General features: G+C 57.2%; 6 protein-coding genes across 6 annotated transcripts; 2 read left to right on the top strand and 4 right to left on the bottom strand.

Annotated features, from left to right (window-relative positions):
• Positions 1-444: 444 nt before the first annotated feature.
• N657DRAFT_670190 (glycoside hydrolase family 36 protein) lies at positions 445-2754 on the top strand (the record flags this gene model as incomplete). The annotated part of the gene is made up of 2 exons (XM_062795530.1): positions 445-512; positions 554-2754. 2 exons carry the CDS (start codon positions 445-447, stop codon positions 2514-2516), a joined length of 2031 nt encoding a protein of 676 aa, XP_062649824.1. The 3' UTR covers positions 2517-2754.
• A 467-nt stretch (positions 2755-3221) lies between these two features.
• On the bottom strand, positions 3222-4809 carry N657DRAFT_662391 (uncharacterized protein). The gene is made up of 2 exons (XM_062795138.1): positions 4251-4809; positions 3222-4147 (listed from the first exon to the last, which is right to left on the bottom strand). Exons 1-2 carry the CDS (start codon positions 4330-4332, stop codon positions 3387-3389), a joined length of 843 nt encoding a protein of 280 aa, XP_062649823.1. The 5' UTR covers positions 4333-4809; the 3' UTR covers positions 3222-3386.
• Positions 4810-4971: 162 nt separating this feature from the next.
• On the bottom strand, positions 4972-6296 carry N657DRAFT_642812 (uncharacterized protein). The gene has a single exon (XM_062792416.1). It carries the CDS (start codon positions 6126-6128, stop codon positions 5259-5261), a length of 870 nt encoding a protein of 289 aa, XP_062649822.1. The 5' UTR covers positions 6129-6296; the 3' UTR covers positions 4972-5258.
• Positions 6297-6606: 310 nt separating this feature from the next.
• Positions 6607-8343, bottom strand: N657DRAFT_289731 (uncharacterized protein). Its single transcript, XM_062786634.1, has 2 exons — positions 8333-8343; positions 6607-8273 (listed from the first exon to the last, which is right to left on the bottom strand). Exon 2 carries the CDS (start codon positions 8087-8089, stop codon positions 7070-7072), a length of 1020 nt encoding a protein of 339 aa, XP_062649821.1. The 5' UTR covers positions 8090-8273; positions 8333-8343; the 3' UTR covers positions 6607-7069.
• On the bottom strand, positions 8329-8586 carry N657DRAFT_568074 (uncharacterized protein; the record flags this gene model as incomplete). The annotated part of the gene is made up of 1 exon (XM_062788559.1): positions 8329-8586. A coding segment is annotated over one exon (258 nt), but the record flags the coding sequence as incomplete, so codon positions are not given.
• A 1800-nt stretch (positions 8587-10386) lies between these two features.
• Positions 10387-13905, top strand: N657DRAFT_679060 (uncharacterized protein; the record flags this gene model as incomplete). Its single annotated transcript, XM_062796139.1, has 1 exon — positions 10387-13905. One exon carries the CDS (start codon positions 10387-10389, stop codon positions 13903-13905), a length of 3519 nt encoding a protein of 1172 aa, XP_062649819.1.
• Positions 13906-13916: the final 11 nt, after the last annotated feature.

Genomic DNA, 13916 nt, shown 5'->3' with positions numbered 1-13916 from the left:
TGCGGGCCTCGTTGCTGTCCGGCCGTCTCGTTCCTTGAGCCACCTCTCTCTCCAGGCCTCCTCCATGACTCTGTCCGTGTCGGCAGTCCCTCCCGTCCAAGCTGCAATTGTGTTGGCGGCTTTTTCTATCGCTGTGGGCTCCTGCGGCCCAAAGGCTCGCGGTCGGCTCCTGTTATCCGTCCTCGAGTTGAGTATCTGATATATCTTGCCGCAGGCCGCATCAACAATACTCCCTGCAGTCTTCTTTCCGCCTCGGCCGTCGGCCAGAGTGGGCATTTGAAGCCGGGCCTCAAAGCCTTAACGTTAATACAGTATCAACTTCCGACGCACCAGCCTTCAAACCACACTCGTCTGAAGTCGTGAAACTATTTTGACACATTGCGTCACATCAGCAACCATTCCAGGCCTCTCACGCGACTCACTAAGTATATGCAAGGACTCATCATGGCCGATCTCTCCATCCTGTCTGATATCCCACGGCGAAGAGCGAGCTCGCGCAGCGGCGTTCAACCGTGGCGAACGAGAGCTGGGTTCGCAGCCACTCCAATGCCAGGCCGGCAATCGTCGTCGAGCCGTTGGTGCATGTCAAGTTATCGGGCGACGACGAACCATCACAACTTGGCCCCGGCCGCACCCTGCTGTGGTCATCATCGATTAATCGGTTCCAGCTCCTCGATCAAAAAGTTGAGGCAGACACAGTAGTCACGACGCTGCACGATAATACCGGACTGCGAATCAAACACCGTCTCTCTGCCGGTTTCCAGGCGCTCACGGTCCGGAGTGAGACGGTTTTTGAGAACAATTCTGACGCCCCGGTTCGACTCGAATTGTTCACATCGTTCTCTCTGAGCGGCATCACCCCTTACGCCATCGACGATGCACCCTGTCGCCTCCGTGCTCACCGGTTCCGGTCTGTCTGGTCGGCCGAGGGACGTATGGTGACAGACTCTATCGAGCATCTCCAACTCGAAAGGTCCTGGGCGGGCAACATGAACTTCTCTGAGCGGTTCGGGCAGGTCGGGTCAATGCCGGTGCGGGGGTGGTTCCCGACTGCGTTGGTCGAGGACGCGGAAGCAAAAGTAGTCTGGGGAGCGCGGTTGGCGATTCCTACGAGCTGGCAGATGGAACTGGGTCGACGGTTTGATGATCTGCTTCTCGCTGGCGGCCTGGCGGACAGAGAATTTGGTCACTGGACGAAGACAGTCGAGCCCGGCCAGTCATTTACCACCCCACAGGCTTGGTTGACGTGTGTGGTCGGACCGGTGGATGAGGCTTGCGATCGGTTGATCAGCGTCGATGTTCCCGCCGTTGAAGCTCAGCCAGCGATCGAGCAGGAACTGCCCATCATTTACAACGACTACTGCACAAGCTGGGGACAGCCTCGCGAAGATCAATTACTCGCCATTGCCGACAGGATCGCGCCGCTTGGCGTTCGCTACTTGGTCATCGACGCGGGTTGGTACATGCCAATGAACGCCAGTGCACACTGGGCGACGACTCTGGGCGACTGGCGCGCACATCCGAGCCGGTTTCCCAACGGACTGGCCGGTACGGCGGCAGCAATCAGGAGACGCGGGCTTGTTCCGGGTATCTGGATGGAGCCGGAGCATGTGGCTAAAGACTCGGACGCATTCGCTGAAACTGACCACATGCTGACCAGAGACGGGAAAGTACTGACGTTAGGCCTCCGGCGAGCCTGGAACTTGCATGATCCCTATGGAAAGTCGTATATTGATGACCGTGTGATTGGCATGCTTCGTGAGGTTGGGTTTGGTTACGTCAAGATCGACTACAGTGAGACGCTGGGCATTGGTGTCGACCATCCCGACGGGCTAGGAGAGGGACTGCGGCGCCAGGGCGAAGGAACACATGCGATGTTTGACCGGATCAGAGAGGCGTTGCCCGACTTGGTGATCGAACTCGTTTCGGCTGGTGGACACCGCATGGAGACGTCGTTTCTCCAGCGTACCACGATGGCCAGCTACTCGGATGCGCACGAGACAGTCGAGATACCCATCATCGCCGCGGCAGTTCACCGGCTGATGCTGCCCCGGCAGTCTCAGATCTGGGCAGTCTTGCGCCGAGACGATTCCGTTCAACGGATGTACTACAGCCTAGCGGCGACATTTCTGGGCCGAATGTGTTCGTCTGGCGATGTCCTCGACCTCGATGAAAGTCAACTCTCCCTTGTAAAGGATGCCATCAAACTCTACCAAAGAGCCGTTCCGGCTATCAAGTATGGCAAGAGCCGAGTCAAGGGTGATATCGGACCCAGCTGGCGCCACCCAAGAGGCTGGCAAGGCGTGGTTCGGACCACGGAAGACGATGGAATTGTCGTCATACACACTTTCGAGCAGGCACCCGAACGATTCTCTCTCCAACTTCCCGGGCCGGATTGGCAGATCATGGGGGTGCTCACTCCTTCGGCAGTCGAGATTAATGGCGATCAACTTGGGGTCGTTGGTGTGTCGGTTTTCGACAGCCAAGTTGTTCTTATGCGGAAGGGTGCGATTTAGAGGTCATAATTGGGTTGGTGACGAGAGAAGTGAATAATCGAACTGAGTGCTACATAGGTCTCCACTCAGTGCTAAGAAGGTGTATAAGGAGCAGCAGAGAGGTACACCAAGTCAGTGACTCGCAGACGGCTTTTATCAATTCTCCGAGTCTTTTATCATCTATCTTCACTCAAACTTAGATTGTATCTAAAATACGATTCACAGGGGCCCTTCACTCTCAAATGAATTGAATCTCCACTACCTCTTTGTCAACCGGCTGTTTGACTTCGTTCGGGGGTGTTTGCCCATGCTTCCATCATTGTTAGTTGGCCGTTACAACTGTCAAGACAACATGAAGACAAACTTGATGCGTTCCTTGTTGAAGTGGTGACATGGTCAGAATAAACACAAACCAAGACCATCCTGGACCCGGGTTCGACACTGGAATTCAATGTTGAGGGCCACACAGACTAACGGTGACACTGCTTCCTCCCACGACAGTACTTTCAGTCTTCTCCCATCGGTCAACCATGAAAGACGCATATTGCAATGGCTGCGGCCAGCCTGCACTCAAATACCCGTACGTGGACAACCAACATGAAGCTTGGAACCTGGAGAATGGCTTTGTACGAGAGTGACAACCAAGGGGCAGAACTTAGAAGAGGAAATACCCCCTCGGGTACCATACTCTCTGGGTACAACCTCAAGGGTTATCACTCTGTGTGTCCTCATTGAACATCGTTCAATTGGCGGTTGGATATCTAGACCCCTATCCCTATTTCTAGTGGTCTCTCCATATCCCTTCCAATCAACCTGATAACTCTAGAACCGCGCAACGGCGCCAACACCCATACTGGCTCGTCCTGCGAACCAACCAATGCATCTTCCCATTCAGTCACCCCTTATCTCGTTGGTCAGCTCCAGAATCAACTTTGCAATATTCTCCGACACCTCTGTTGTCCTGGGAATGTCATGCCCGCCGCCATGATCATACAACTTCCTCTTCTCACAACAGTACGCCAGCTGCAACGAGGCGGGCCAGCGCGGGTCCTTGGCTCCATAGACATGCACAGTAGGAATTAGAATTCGCAAGTCCTCAGGCATGGCCGTGAAGTCCAACCCAAACACATCCCTCTCATCCGGCATCTTCTTCGGATCGTGCAGCAACCCCTCGACATCATCCCACAGCCCAACGCCCTGCTGGATCTTCTCCGGGTTCGCCGCCATATCCACCAGCTTGCCAGCCTTCTGCTTCATCATCTTGCTCGTCATGTCGTTGATGGCCTTGGCCCGCGGGGGCACGTTGATGCCGAGATCCTCGAGCACGGGCAGCGGCATGCCGCCGCAGATGAAGACGGCCGCCTTGAATGGCAGCGGCTTGTCCGGCGTCTCGCGTGCATGATACAGGAGGTAGCTGCCGATCAGGGAGCAGCCCTGCGAGAAGCCCAACACCATGTCGAAGGGCCCGTGGGCCGCGACGAAGTCATCCAGCACCTGGTGCGAGCCGCGGATGCCATCGACGGTCTGATCTGTCCACCAGGCGTAATGGCCCGAGGAAAAGAGGATGTCGGTGCCCGGGGCCGGGGCACAGGTGAAGGGCGCGTCGAGGAACTCGAATGTGAAGTTGTCTGGGAGTTTGGATCGAAAGGCGACTGGAAAGAGTTGTCAGAGTGTGTTAATTCGGCGGTCACTGGGCCCTGCTAATCACGGAGGATTGGGATAGAATGAGGCGTGCTTGGGAGGGTAAGTACAAACCTGTCTGGGACTTTAGGATCTCGGCGCTCGTGCCCATGCCGTGAAGGCCTAGGAACCTGATCTTCTTGGGTTGTTCCGCCATGCTTTCTGCTGTGCCGTTGATTGCTGAAATGTATGGGTTCAGTGATTGCTCAAAAGGCTCTGGAACGATTGAACGGCCTGATATCCACAAAGGTATCGACGATATTACCAACGCTGAACCAAGGTGTTGTTTCAGGCTTTATTTCCGATAGAGGCCAGCCACCTAAGATAAGGTAGCTCAAGTTACCGTGAGTAAAGTGAGCAGTGTGCCACCTGCAAGTGAGTTCAGATGGAAACCAACTTAGGTCACCAACCGGAAGGAGCACTCTCTTCTCCAAAGCAAAAGGGCGGGAGCGCAGGCTGGACCAAGTTGGTTTGAATCCACCAGGCGAAGGCTGCGTTGTTGATTATTACCAGACTGTCAGATGCGAATGGAATAGGAAGGGGCATAAGGTTGAGATCGCCGAAAGTAACTCCGTGTCTAACCAGGGCAGATCGCCGGGGTCCGCTTGGAGAGATCCGGAAGGAAAGACCCTTGGGTCTCTGGGGACGATTACCACATCGGAGACCGATAATCGGACTCCGAAGCGTACTGTTTGGGGCAGTCGCCCTGCGCAGCTGCGGCGCGGCGTAACTGAAGCCCGGTAAGATATGCTTTGAAGAGCTTCGTCGTTTGAGGATGATCAAAGCAACGCTGGCTGGAGTTGATTTTCCCGAATTTCTCATTCCGCACTGAGGCCTTCTAGGATTCCAGTAGTTTTAACCATTCCTCCCCCGACCGATAGTTCTTGGTATCATCCTCATAACGCCAGTCAACAACGCTAAACAATCGAAACTTTTCCAGTTTTACCCGCCCATCTGATTACCCATCATCCTTTTCCAAGTCCTTTTCTGTCCAAGCTCCAAGGCACATCACACCTCTTGACCCGGCATCAGCCTCCCTCATGGTTCATGTTTAGCCACATGCCTCCAAGTCGAATCACCTCGTTACCTCCTCCCCCTCGCACCCATCCTCCCCGCCCTCCGTTTCTTCCCCTTCCCGGCGCCTTTATCATTCCCGCCCATCAACCCGCCAATGACCATCTGCGCGGCCTGCTTCGCAAAAGAGTGCCGCAGTCCGCCCTTGCGCATGTTGGGATGGCGCCGCGCCACAAACGTGTCGACGACGGCGGCGCTGAGGGCGGCCGCCGCGATCTGGCCGCCCTTCTTGCCCAGCCAGGGCGACGGGTCATCACGCAGGCGCAGCGCGGCGATGGCGCCTGCTTCGAAGGCATGTTGGGCTGCTTCCTGGGCGAGCGCGAGGGCTGATTTTGGTGATTGGTGACGAGAACGGGAAGGAGATGGGGAAGGGGATCGGGAGTAGGACCGGCGGGTGTGGTGCCGGCGGGAACGGGGTGAGGAGTTGCGGCGCGTGTCCCGGTCCCGGACTCTCCCTCCCGTAGAGCGAGGGTGATGTGGTGGCGGTGATGGGGAGCGGGACGGGACGGATGGTGAGCGGCGTCTGCGGTGGTGGTCATCGCTGTATGGCGATGGAGTCCGGGAGGATGCGGAAAGTGACCGCGCTCGGTATCGAGACCGCGACCGTGAAGGAGAACGACCGCGTTTGGATGGACTGAATGCTGGTTCCCTTCGAGGTACGTGATCATCCTCGTCGTCTCCGGAAAGGTAGTACTTGTCCCTTGGATCGTAGTAGGTATCCCGAGAATCTACACTCGACGCACGCGGATGCGTTTTCCTCCCCGATCGCCGATGTGTCTCGGAACTCGCATAACGGCTTTTGCTGTAGCGGTCGCCGTTAACATCTCGGGAGGATGTCGGGGGAGTCGAGTGGCTTTGTCGGCGATTGAGTCTCGGCATCCTGTATCAAAGATCTTGAACGAAATGACGCTCTAGAATGATGAAAACGGAGGGACCAGGCTAAGGTAGTGAGGTCTTGCCAAAGCCTTGAGCTATTCATTAGCAGTAGGGAATCAGGTATTACTGCGTCAATAAGCTGGCAGATTCAAACTGCTTGAGGACAAGCCATTGAAGAATTCCAGATCTACGATAAGTCCGCTGAATATCTGATACGCCTGAGTCGAGGCCCATAAACCTGCTTCCACCAACTCGTCACACACGTCGATCACTAGCAAGTCATTGGTTCGATGCGTTGGTCCGAAGCGGAACACCCAATGGTCTGGAACAGCTGAAGAGAAGCTGATATCATCGTGCATACAGAGAACACAGCTTAAAACTTACCTTAGCTTCACCGATCACCCATATGCAGCTATGACTTACGCCTGACATCACTTTGTGAGACAGTCAGGTTCAAAATTTCAGCCCACTCACGCCGGCGGTCTTTTAAAACTAAGGATTACTTAGAAGACAATAAGTTACCTTAATATTAACAAAGCCAATAATCTTAATCATGCCGTTTCTCGTTCAGGATCCATGATTTCCCTATCATCATCTTTCGCATCCCCCCCTCTCTCCCCTTTTTGTTCCTCTGCTTTATCTGGTGCATCCCCTTTTGCCTTATTTTTACACTGTCTTACACAACGTTCTTCACACGCTCTTAGTATGCATCTCTAATCTCGAGGAATAAAAGTCAGCTGATACAGCATGACGCCACGCCCTTTCCATTCCCCACAATCCAACCCTATTCCCAAGTGAAGCCCCATGCTGTAGAACACCCCTTGAAACACCCTTCGAGCACCCCTCTTCAAGCCCCCCAACTTCAGCCCGACCTCAGTTTAGCGCATTCCAACGTGCTTAACCCACGTTAGCCCAGCATATCCTGCCCCAAGTCCACCAGGCAGCTACAGCGGCTCCCCAAACACCATGTTACCCCCTTGGTACTCGTATGCCGCCCTAGGCCGCGCCATAATGCGCTGCTGCCGGGCAATTGCCTTCTGCTGCCGCCGCTGCTCCTTCGACGAAGTGGCGGGCGCGGGCCTTGGCGGCGGCCGCAGGTAGTGATCCCGGAGCGGCGGATCTGGTGGCGTCGGTGCCGGCGCGGGCGCGGGCTGCGCGGCAGGACGACGACTCCGACGAGGGGGCCCGTCCAGCCACGTAGGCAAGCGACCATGCCTCGACATGGCGTTGAAGATGGGCGGCTCGTCCGGCGGGTAACTGATGCTTGGAGCGCTGGTGGTTGCAGTGGCACCGCCCCCGCCGTCGCCGCTAGAACTGCCTGGGTTGCTGCTACTCCCGCCCGGTAACAACCAGTGCTCGGGGAGGGCGGTTGTCAGGGCTTTACTGGACGGCATCAGCGCCCCGTGCATCACCGCGTCCCACGACAAGTGCTCGGGCTTGGCGTGCACTGGGGCCGGGGTGGTCGTGCCGTTGGTGGCGCTGTTGGATGACTCGCCCGGCAATGGTTCGCCTTGGCTAGCCTGGCCGGTGCTTGGGATGTCCGACGCCGAGAATGCCTGGATGGGCTCGAGCGGGTACGCTTCTCGGGCAGCCGACCGCTTCACGCGTGCGGCCTCAGCCACGTCCCTCAGATTGATGTAGAGGGAGTCCTGCCTGTCCCGCTGGTTGCCGTTCAGCCCTCCCAGAAACCCAAATTTTCTGTTGTTGGCCTCTGGCGGGGTCGAATCGCGGAACAACCAAGACACTGTGGTCGTGGGCAGTTCGGAGCTGCCCGGATCGAATCCAAAGGGGGCGCTATGGTGGTTTGGCCCTCGCTGGCCCTGCTCGCGGTGCTTCCGCTTCCACCTCAGACAGCACCTGCCCGCTCCGATGAGGGCACCGACGGCAAGGGCACAGCCAACGGCAGTGCCGGCGATCCAGCCGGGAGACATGGGAGTTCCCTCGGGCTGGACGGCGTACTGCATGGCGGAGAGTGTGACTGTGACCGTCACCGTGGGTCTGTACGTTCGGTGTTGACGGCTGCTTTTGGCGGGGATTGTAGAGGGGAGCGGTGTCGCGGTTGGGGGCGGCGTCGGGGTCGCCGGCACGGCCACGGAGCTGTACCACGGCGTTGCGCCCCCCAGCGGGGCGGTCCAGGGGGTGTAAGCGCTGGCGGCAAGGGTTAGCAATCTTGTCTGGGTGTGACAACGACGGGACTCGAGGCTTACTTGGGACAGCAACCCCCAGCGACTGAGTAATAGTCGGCGGGACAGCTCTTTACAACCGCGTCCTTGGCGTCTCGTGATTGTGGGCAGATGCGTGTGGAGGTCCCGGCGGCGCCCACGGTGGTTGTCACGGGCGTAAATGGACAGCACTCAAGCCGGCTGTCGACGCACCCTATGAACGGCACGTACGACGCTGTTGAGCCGTAGTCGATGAAGGTGTACTGTGGCGTGCCACAGGGGTCGGTCCACAGCGTGCCGTTCCTGGAGGACAGGGGGCTCGAGAGCGGTGAGCCCGGGAACGGAGACGGAGACGGCGAAGAGGTCGAGAGTGCTGCCAAGAGTCCGGGCCCTCCACGGTCGGCGGTGACTGTAAAAGTGGCGAGCGTGGTCGGGACGCGGGGTGCCGTGAGCGTCAGGAATTGCCGACTGGAGAGTCGGTCGAGTGTTAGCCGACAAACCCGGGCGGGATCAAGGCATCTTTATGTGGGAACACTTACCCGTCCATGCCACAGCGCACTCGAGAAAAAGGACAAACTCCATGGAGAACCAGGAATTCAGAAGCTCAGTCAGGAACGTCAAAGAAGTTTGAACTGTTGTAGGAAAGAAGTGAGCTGAGCAGATGGACTGAAAGGCACAAGTGAAAGGCGCCTTATATACCCTACCGACCCTACCTTCGACTGAACACCGTGATTACAGTCTGCAAAGATGAGCGAGGAATAACGTCACCCAACATCGACGCAAGACTGCAACTGACATAGCCGGAGCATCGGTTTTAGGTGACAGACGGCCTCAGAGGCTGCCCGACTGCAGCATCTTCGATCGCAATCATGATCAAGAATTTGTCTGTGCTTCTCTCCTGCTTCGGTCAGATTCGACCTTTAGACAATTGGGCAGGGCAGATGAGGTACTAATTACTCAACTGTTTCATCATGAACGATGGAGCGCATGCCTGGCCGAGGAACAGGCGGTAAAACGCTTCGATTTTCAGATTCATGAGTTCATGTCATGGTGAAAACCAAATGTCCAGAGGCTCTGTGTGTAGGGTAGCGTCATACTCGGAACAAAAGAGAGTCAGGTCAGACGAAGCCTAATATTGTTTGTCGTGTGGCCGACAGTGCTAGTAACCTAGAGGGATTCGGTGATTAGTGACTGCGTCGAACGATTCCCAACTCCTAGAACTCGCACCTCTGTATGGCTGTAACTGCCTTCTTTGCCTCTGCAAAGAGGAACCCCAAAGCCTCAATTGGTCCACAATGAATACATTTAGTTGTCAAAGATGCAGACCATCGCCCATCTAGCTCGAGTCCGGGTGGACAACTTAGTAGGGGCGTGCCGGAAACAACGAAGCAAGTGGACGGCGGAATGGTCGCGGGAGTGAGCCGGAGGCGTAAGGAGTCGGCATAAAATGTATCTTGATCAATTCTCCTCGTGGTAGGTATTGAACACGCCTACAGCCATCAGCTCTAAGAGTCCATCGCACCCCACCCATACGACTCCGGTCTTCAGGTCGCTCCGTCTTCATAATTCTGCCGTTGTCGTCTGGGTTGATCAGATCGCCGGTTTGACACACGGCAATTGAGGAATAGCTTCAACAAAGCGCACCAGCCTCCTTTCGAACGGGTTTCGCTTTTACTCCAGGACTTCGCGCCATAGCGCACCGAGCAGCCGAGATCGAGGTGGGATTGGAAATAAGGTTGCATGTGCGTGGTAGCCGGGCGGCTGGAGGTCCATCGCAGTACTCCGTACCTTATGCACCTCCGTAGTACCACGTGTAAGTGTCCCTCAGGATGCCAAGGGACTAGTGCAGTGTCTTGTTGCCCTTTGAATTATTGCCCGCTACCTCCGTATCGTTATCTGTAAGGTAAGTGGCGCGAAGTCAATACGGTCTAGTACGCTGCAGTACGGCTGGTAAGACAAAGTAAGGTAAGTTAAGGTACTCGTACCTTGATGGTGGAATCCGGGTATTCGTATTGGTGTCTCATCGACGAGACCAGACACAGCGACGGTTGTGCATGGAAGTGTAGGGTGCCTCACATGGACGATCAAAATCGAGCGACATGGCTGACATGTTCGAGACGGAGTTGGCGAGTGTAAATTCAGTTGTCGCTGCACCGTCGACGGACAAGAGCGCATTGACTCAGCCGCCGCACCAGCAACAAGATGATCAGATACAACAACCGCAGCAGCAGCAGCAGCAGCAGCAACAACAACAACAACCACCCCAACTCAACCCTCAACAACGCGTTCCCGAAACCAGAGACCCGTCCGAGTCCATCTTTCCGCCCCTGCACAACAGTGCCGGCGCCGATGCCGAGTCGATTGCCTCGGGTGCCTCAGCCCCTTCTCGGGCAGGCGGCGGCGGAGTGGGCCATGATAATGATGAGGACGAGCCAGCGATTGCCCGACCCTTCCTCCGCACCTCGAGCCCCGACCAGGGCATGCGGTTAGGCCTGGGAAAGCTTGTTGAGGATGATGACGATGAAGGGCGAATCACCTGCAGCAGTGGACCGATCCCGTGGTCGCCGAGGTCCAAGCAGCAAATGCACAAGTTCAGCCTGTACGAGACGGCAAGCCGCTTCTACATTGTCGGCGGCGACGTGAGCGAGAAGCGCTACCGCATACTCAAGATTGATCGCACCGATAACGACGACGTTTCCGAACTGAGCATCACCGATGACAAGACCGTCTACACCCAGAAGGACATGAACCAGCTGCTCGACACCATCGACGACGGCAACAAGGGGACTGGCGGCTTGAGGCTGCGGTGCACCACATGGGGCTTGCTGGGCTTTGTCAAGTTCACGGGTCCTTACTACATGCTGCTGATCACCAAGAAGAGCACCGTCGCCATGATCGGCGGCCACTATGTCTACCAGATCGATGGCACCGACCTCATCCCCCTGACATCGCCCAGCTTCAAGATGGACCAGCGCAATAACACCGAGGAGTCGCGCTTCCTGGGTATTCTTAACAACCTGGACCTGACCCGTTCCTTCTACTACAGCTATTCCTACGACCTCACCCACACGTTGCAGCACAATATTACCCGCGAGAGAACAGTCCTGATGGAAGGCCGCCCTTTCTCGGCCGACGACAACCACTTCAACTCCATGTTCGTCTGGAACCACCACCTGCTCCAGCCGGCCGCCAAGGCCCTCAATGCGCCCTTCGACTGGTGTCGCCCCATCATCCACGGCTACATCGACCAGGCCGCCGTGTCCGTCTACGGCAGGACCGCCCACATCACCATCATTGCCCGACGCAGTCGCTTCTTTGCCGGCGCGAGGTTTCTCAAGAGAGGAGCCAACGACCTGGGCTATGTGGCCAACGACGTCGAAACGGAGCAGATCGTGTCCGAAGCCCTGACCACCTCCTTCCACGCGCCGGGCCCCAAGTTCTTTGCCAACCCGACCTACACGTCGTACGTGCAGCACCGTGGCTCCATCCCGCTGTATTGGACGCAGGACAACACGGGCGTCACGCCGAAGCCTCCGATCGAGCTGAACTTGGTGGACCCCTTCTACACGGCAGCCGCCCTCCATTTCGACAACCTGTTTGAGCGGTACGGCGCTCCTATCTACATCTTGAACCTGGTCAAGGCTCGCGAGCGGACGCCGCGCGAGAGCAAGCTGCTGGAAGAGTACACCCGTGCTATCGCCTACCTGAACCAGTTCCTGCCGGCCGACAAGAAGATCATCTACCGGGCGTGGGACATGTCACGCGCTGCCAAGAGCCGCGATCAAGACGTAATCGGCACGCTTGAGGGCATTGCAGAGGACGTCGTTCGCACAACAGGCTTCTTCCAAAATGGCGACGGCCACACCACGCCCATCCGTGTGCAGAACGGCGTGGCGCGCACGAACTGCATTGATTGCTTGGACCGGACGAACGCGGCCCAGTTCGTCATTGGCAAGCGAGCCCTTGGGCACCAGCTTCACGCCCTCGGCATCCTGGGAGACACCACAATAGAGTACGATACTGACGCTGTCAATCTGTTTACTCATATGTACCACGACCATGGCGACACCATCGCCGTGCAGTATGGCGGGTCACAGCTCGTCAACACCATGGAGACGTACCGCAAGATCAACCAGTGGACAAGCCACTCGCGTGACATGATTGAGAGCTTCAAGCGCTACTACAACAACTCGTTTCTCGACGGCCAACGCCAAGAGGCGTACAACTTGTTTCTCGGCAACTACATATTTGCCCAAGGCCAGCCCATGCTGTGGGATCTCGCCACCGACTACTATCTCCACCACGAAGACCCCCGGACATGGCTGGAGAAACGGAAGCGTGACTACATTCACTGGTACACTCCCGAGTTTTTGAAAGAACGGGAACTCCCAGCGTACCCGCCTATCCCGCCGGCCGCACGCCGCAAATCGATTTCGGCGTACGACGACTACTGGCTGGAGTACTACCGCCCAGCCACGCTCTCCTCGTTTCCCAAGATGTTCCCTTACAAAATGAACTCGACCATCAAGTACATACCCTTCAAAGCGACCCAAGACGGCCGCTACGATCTCAGTCCCTTCCGTGTGCGCAACGAGACCGACAGCGACGCCCACAGCAGGAAGAAGGGCAAAAAGGAAGTGACCATTGTCGCACCGCACGACCTGGACCGCATCGCTGATGACACTGAGACGACGTCGTCATCCATCAACGAGAAGGCCCAGCCTCCCACGCCCACCAGCGCCAACGCGCGCATGTCGCTCCATCGCTGGCTGCATGAAAAGAACCAGCCCAACGGAGCCCACCATCGCCGTCACTCCAGCTTGACCAAAGACTCAGCTCCTTTCACCCACACCCACAGCCGCAACAACAGCGCAGACGAAGCCACGCCCGCCGCCTCCCCCAGCCACCTCCACCACCATCACCACTTCCACCACCATCACCACTTCCACCACCACCATCAAAGTCCTAATAGTCATCACCTCGAAACACATCACATAAACGACAACTCGGCGACGACCGACAAAGACGGCAACAAGCCGCACCAGACCGCCCTGGAAAAGTCGCGCGCTGCCCAGCAGACCTTCACCCAGGTGGTGCACGACTCGCTCAACCCGACCGTCAGCGCGGCCGAGGCGGCCGACTACGCCCGCTACGTCTCGCACCCACACAACCTCCCGCTCGTCGCCGTCTCGTCGTTGTCGTCCGAGTGCGAGGGCGCCCCTGTGGACGAGATCGAGCCCGAGTATCTCGAGTTTGTGCGGGGCCGGTGGAGGGAGGAAGGGTTAGGTGGATTGGAGCTGCTCGGGTTGTCGTCTTCGTCGTCGCCACCGCCGGCCCCTGCTACGGTAGATGGTGGGCGTTTGTCTGGTGTGAGGGCTGGGACGGATGGTGGTGGTAATGGCGCAGGCGGAGGGGATGCGAGGCGGGAAGAGGCGGGGGTGAATGGGGGGAGCAGTGGCGCGGAGGAGGATAGTGATCGGGCGTTGTATGCCGAGACGGTGAAGGTGCCGGAGAACCCGCTGACTGTCACGGAGGAGGACCAGCTCAAAAAGAGGTACAAGGCCTATCGGAAGTGGTTGAGGGGGAAGAGCTTGTTTAAGCAGACGCCGGTCGACTAGGAGACGCCGGC

This window comes from Parathielavia appendiculata, assembly GCF_033297405.1.
Source record: "Parathielavia appendiculata strain CBS 731.68 unplaced genomic scaffold N657scaffold_3, whole genome shotgun sequence".
NCBI classification, from domain to species: domain Eukaryota; kingdom Fungi; phylum Ascomycota; class Sordariomycetes; order Sordariales; family Chaetomiaceae; genus Parathielavia; species Parathielavia appendiculata.
The sequence above is the reverse complement of the archived record's forward strand: the minus strand, read 5'-3'. Positions and strand labels throughout refer to the sequence as shown.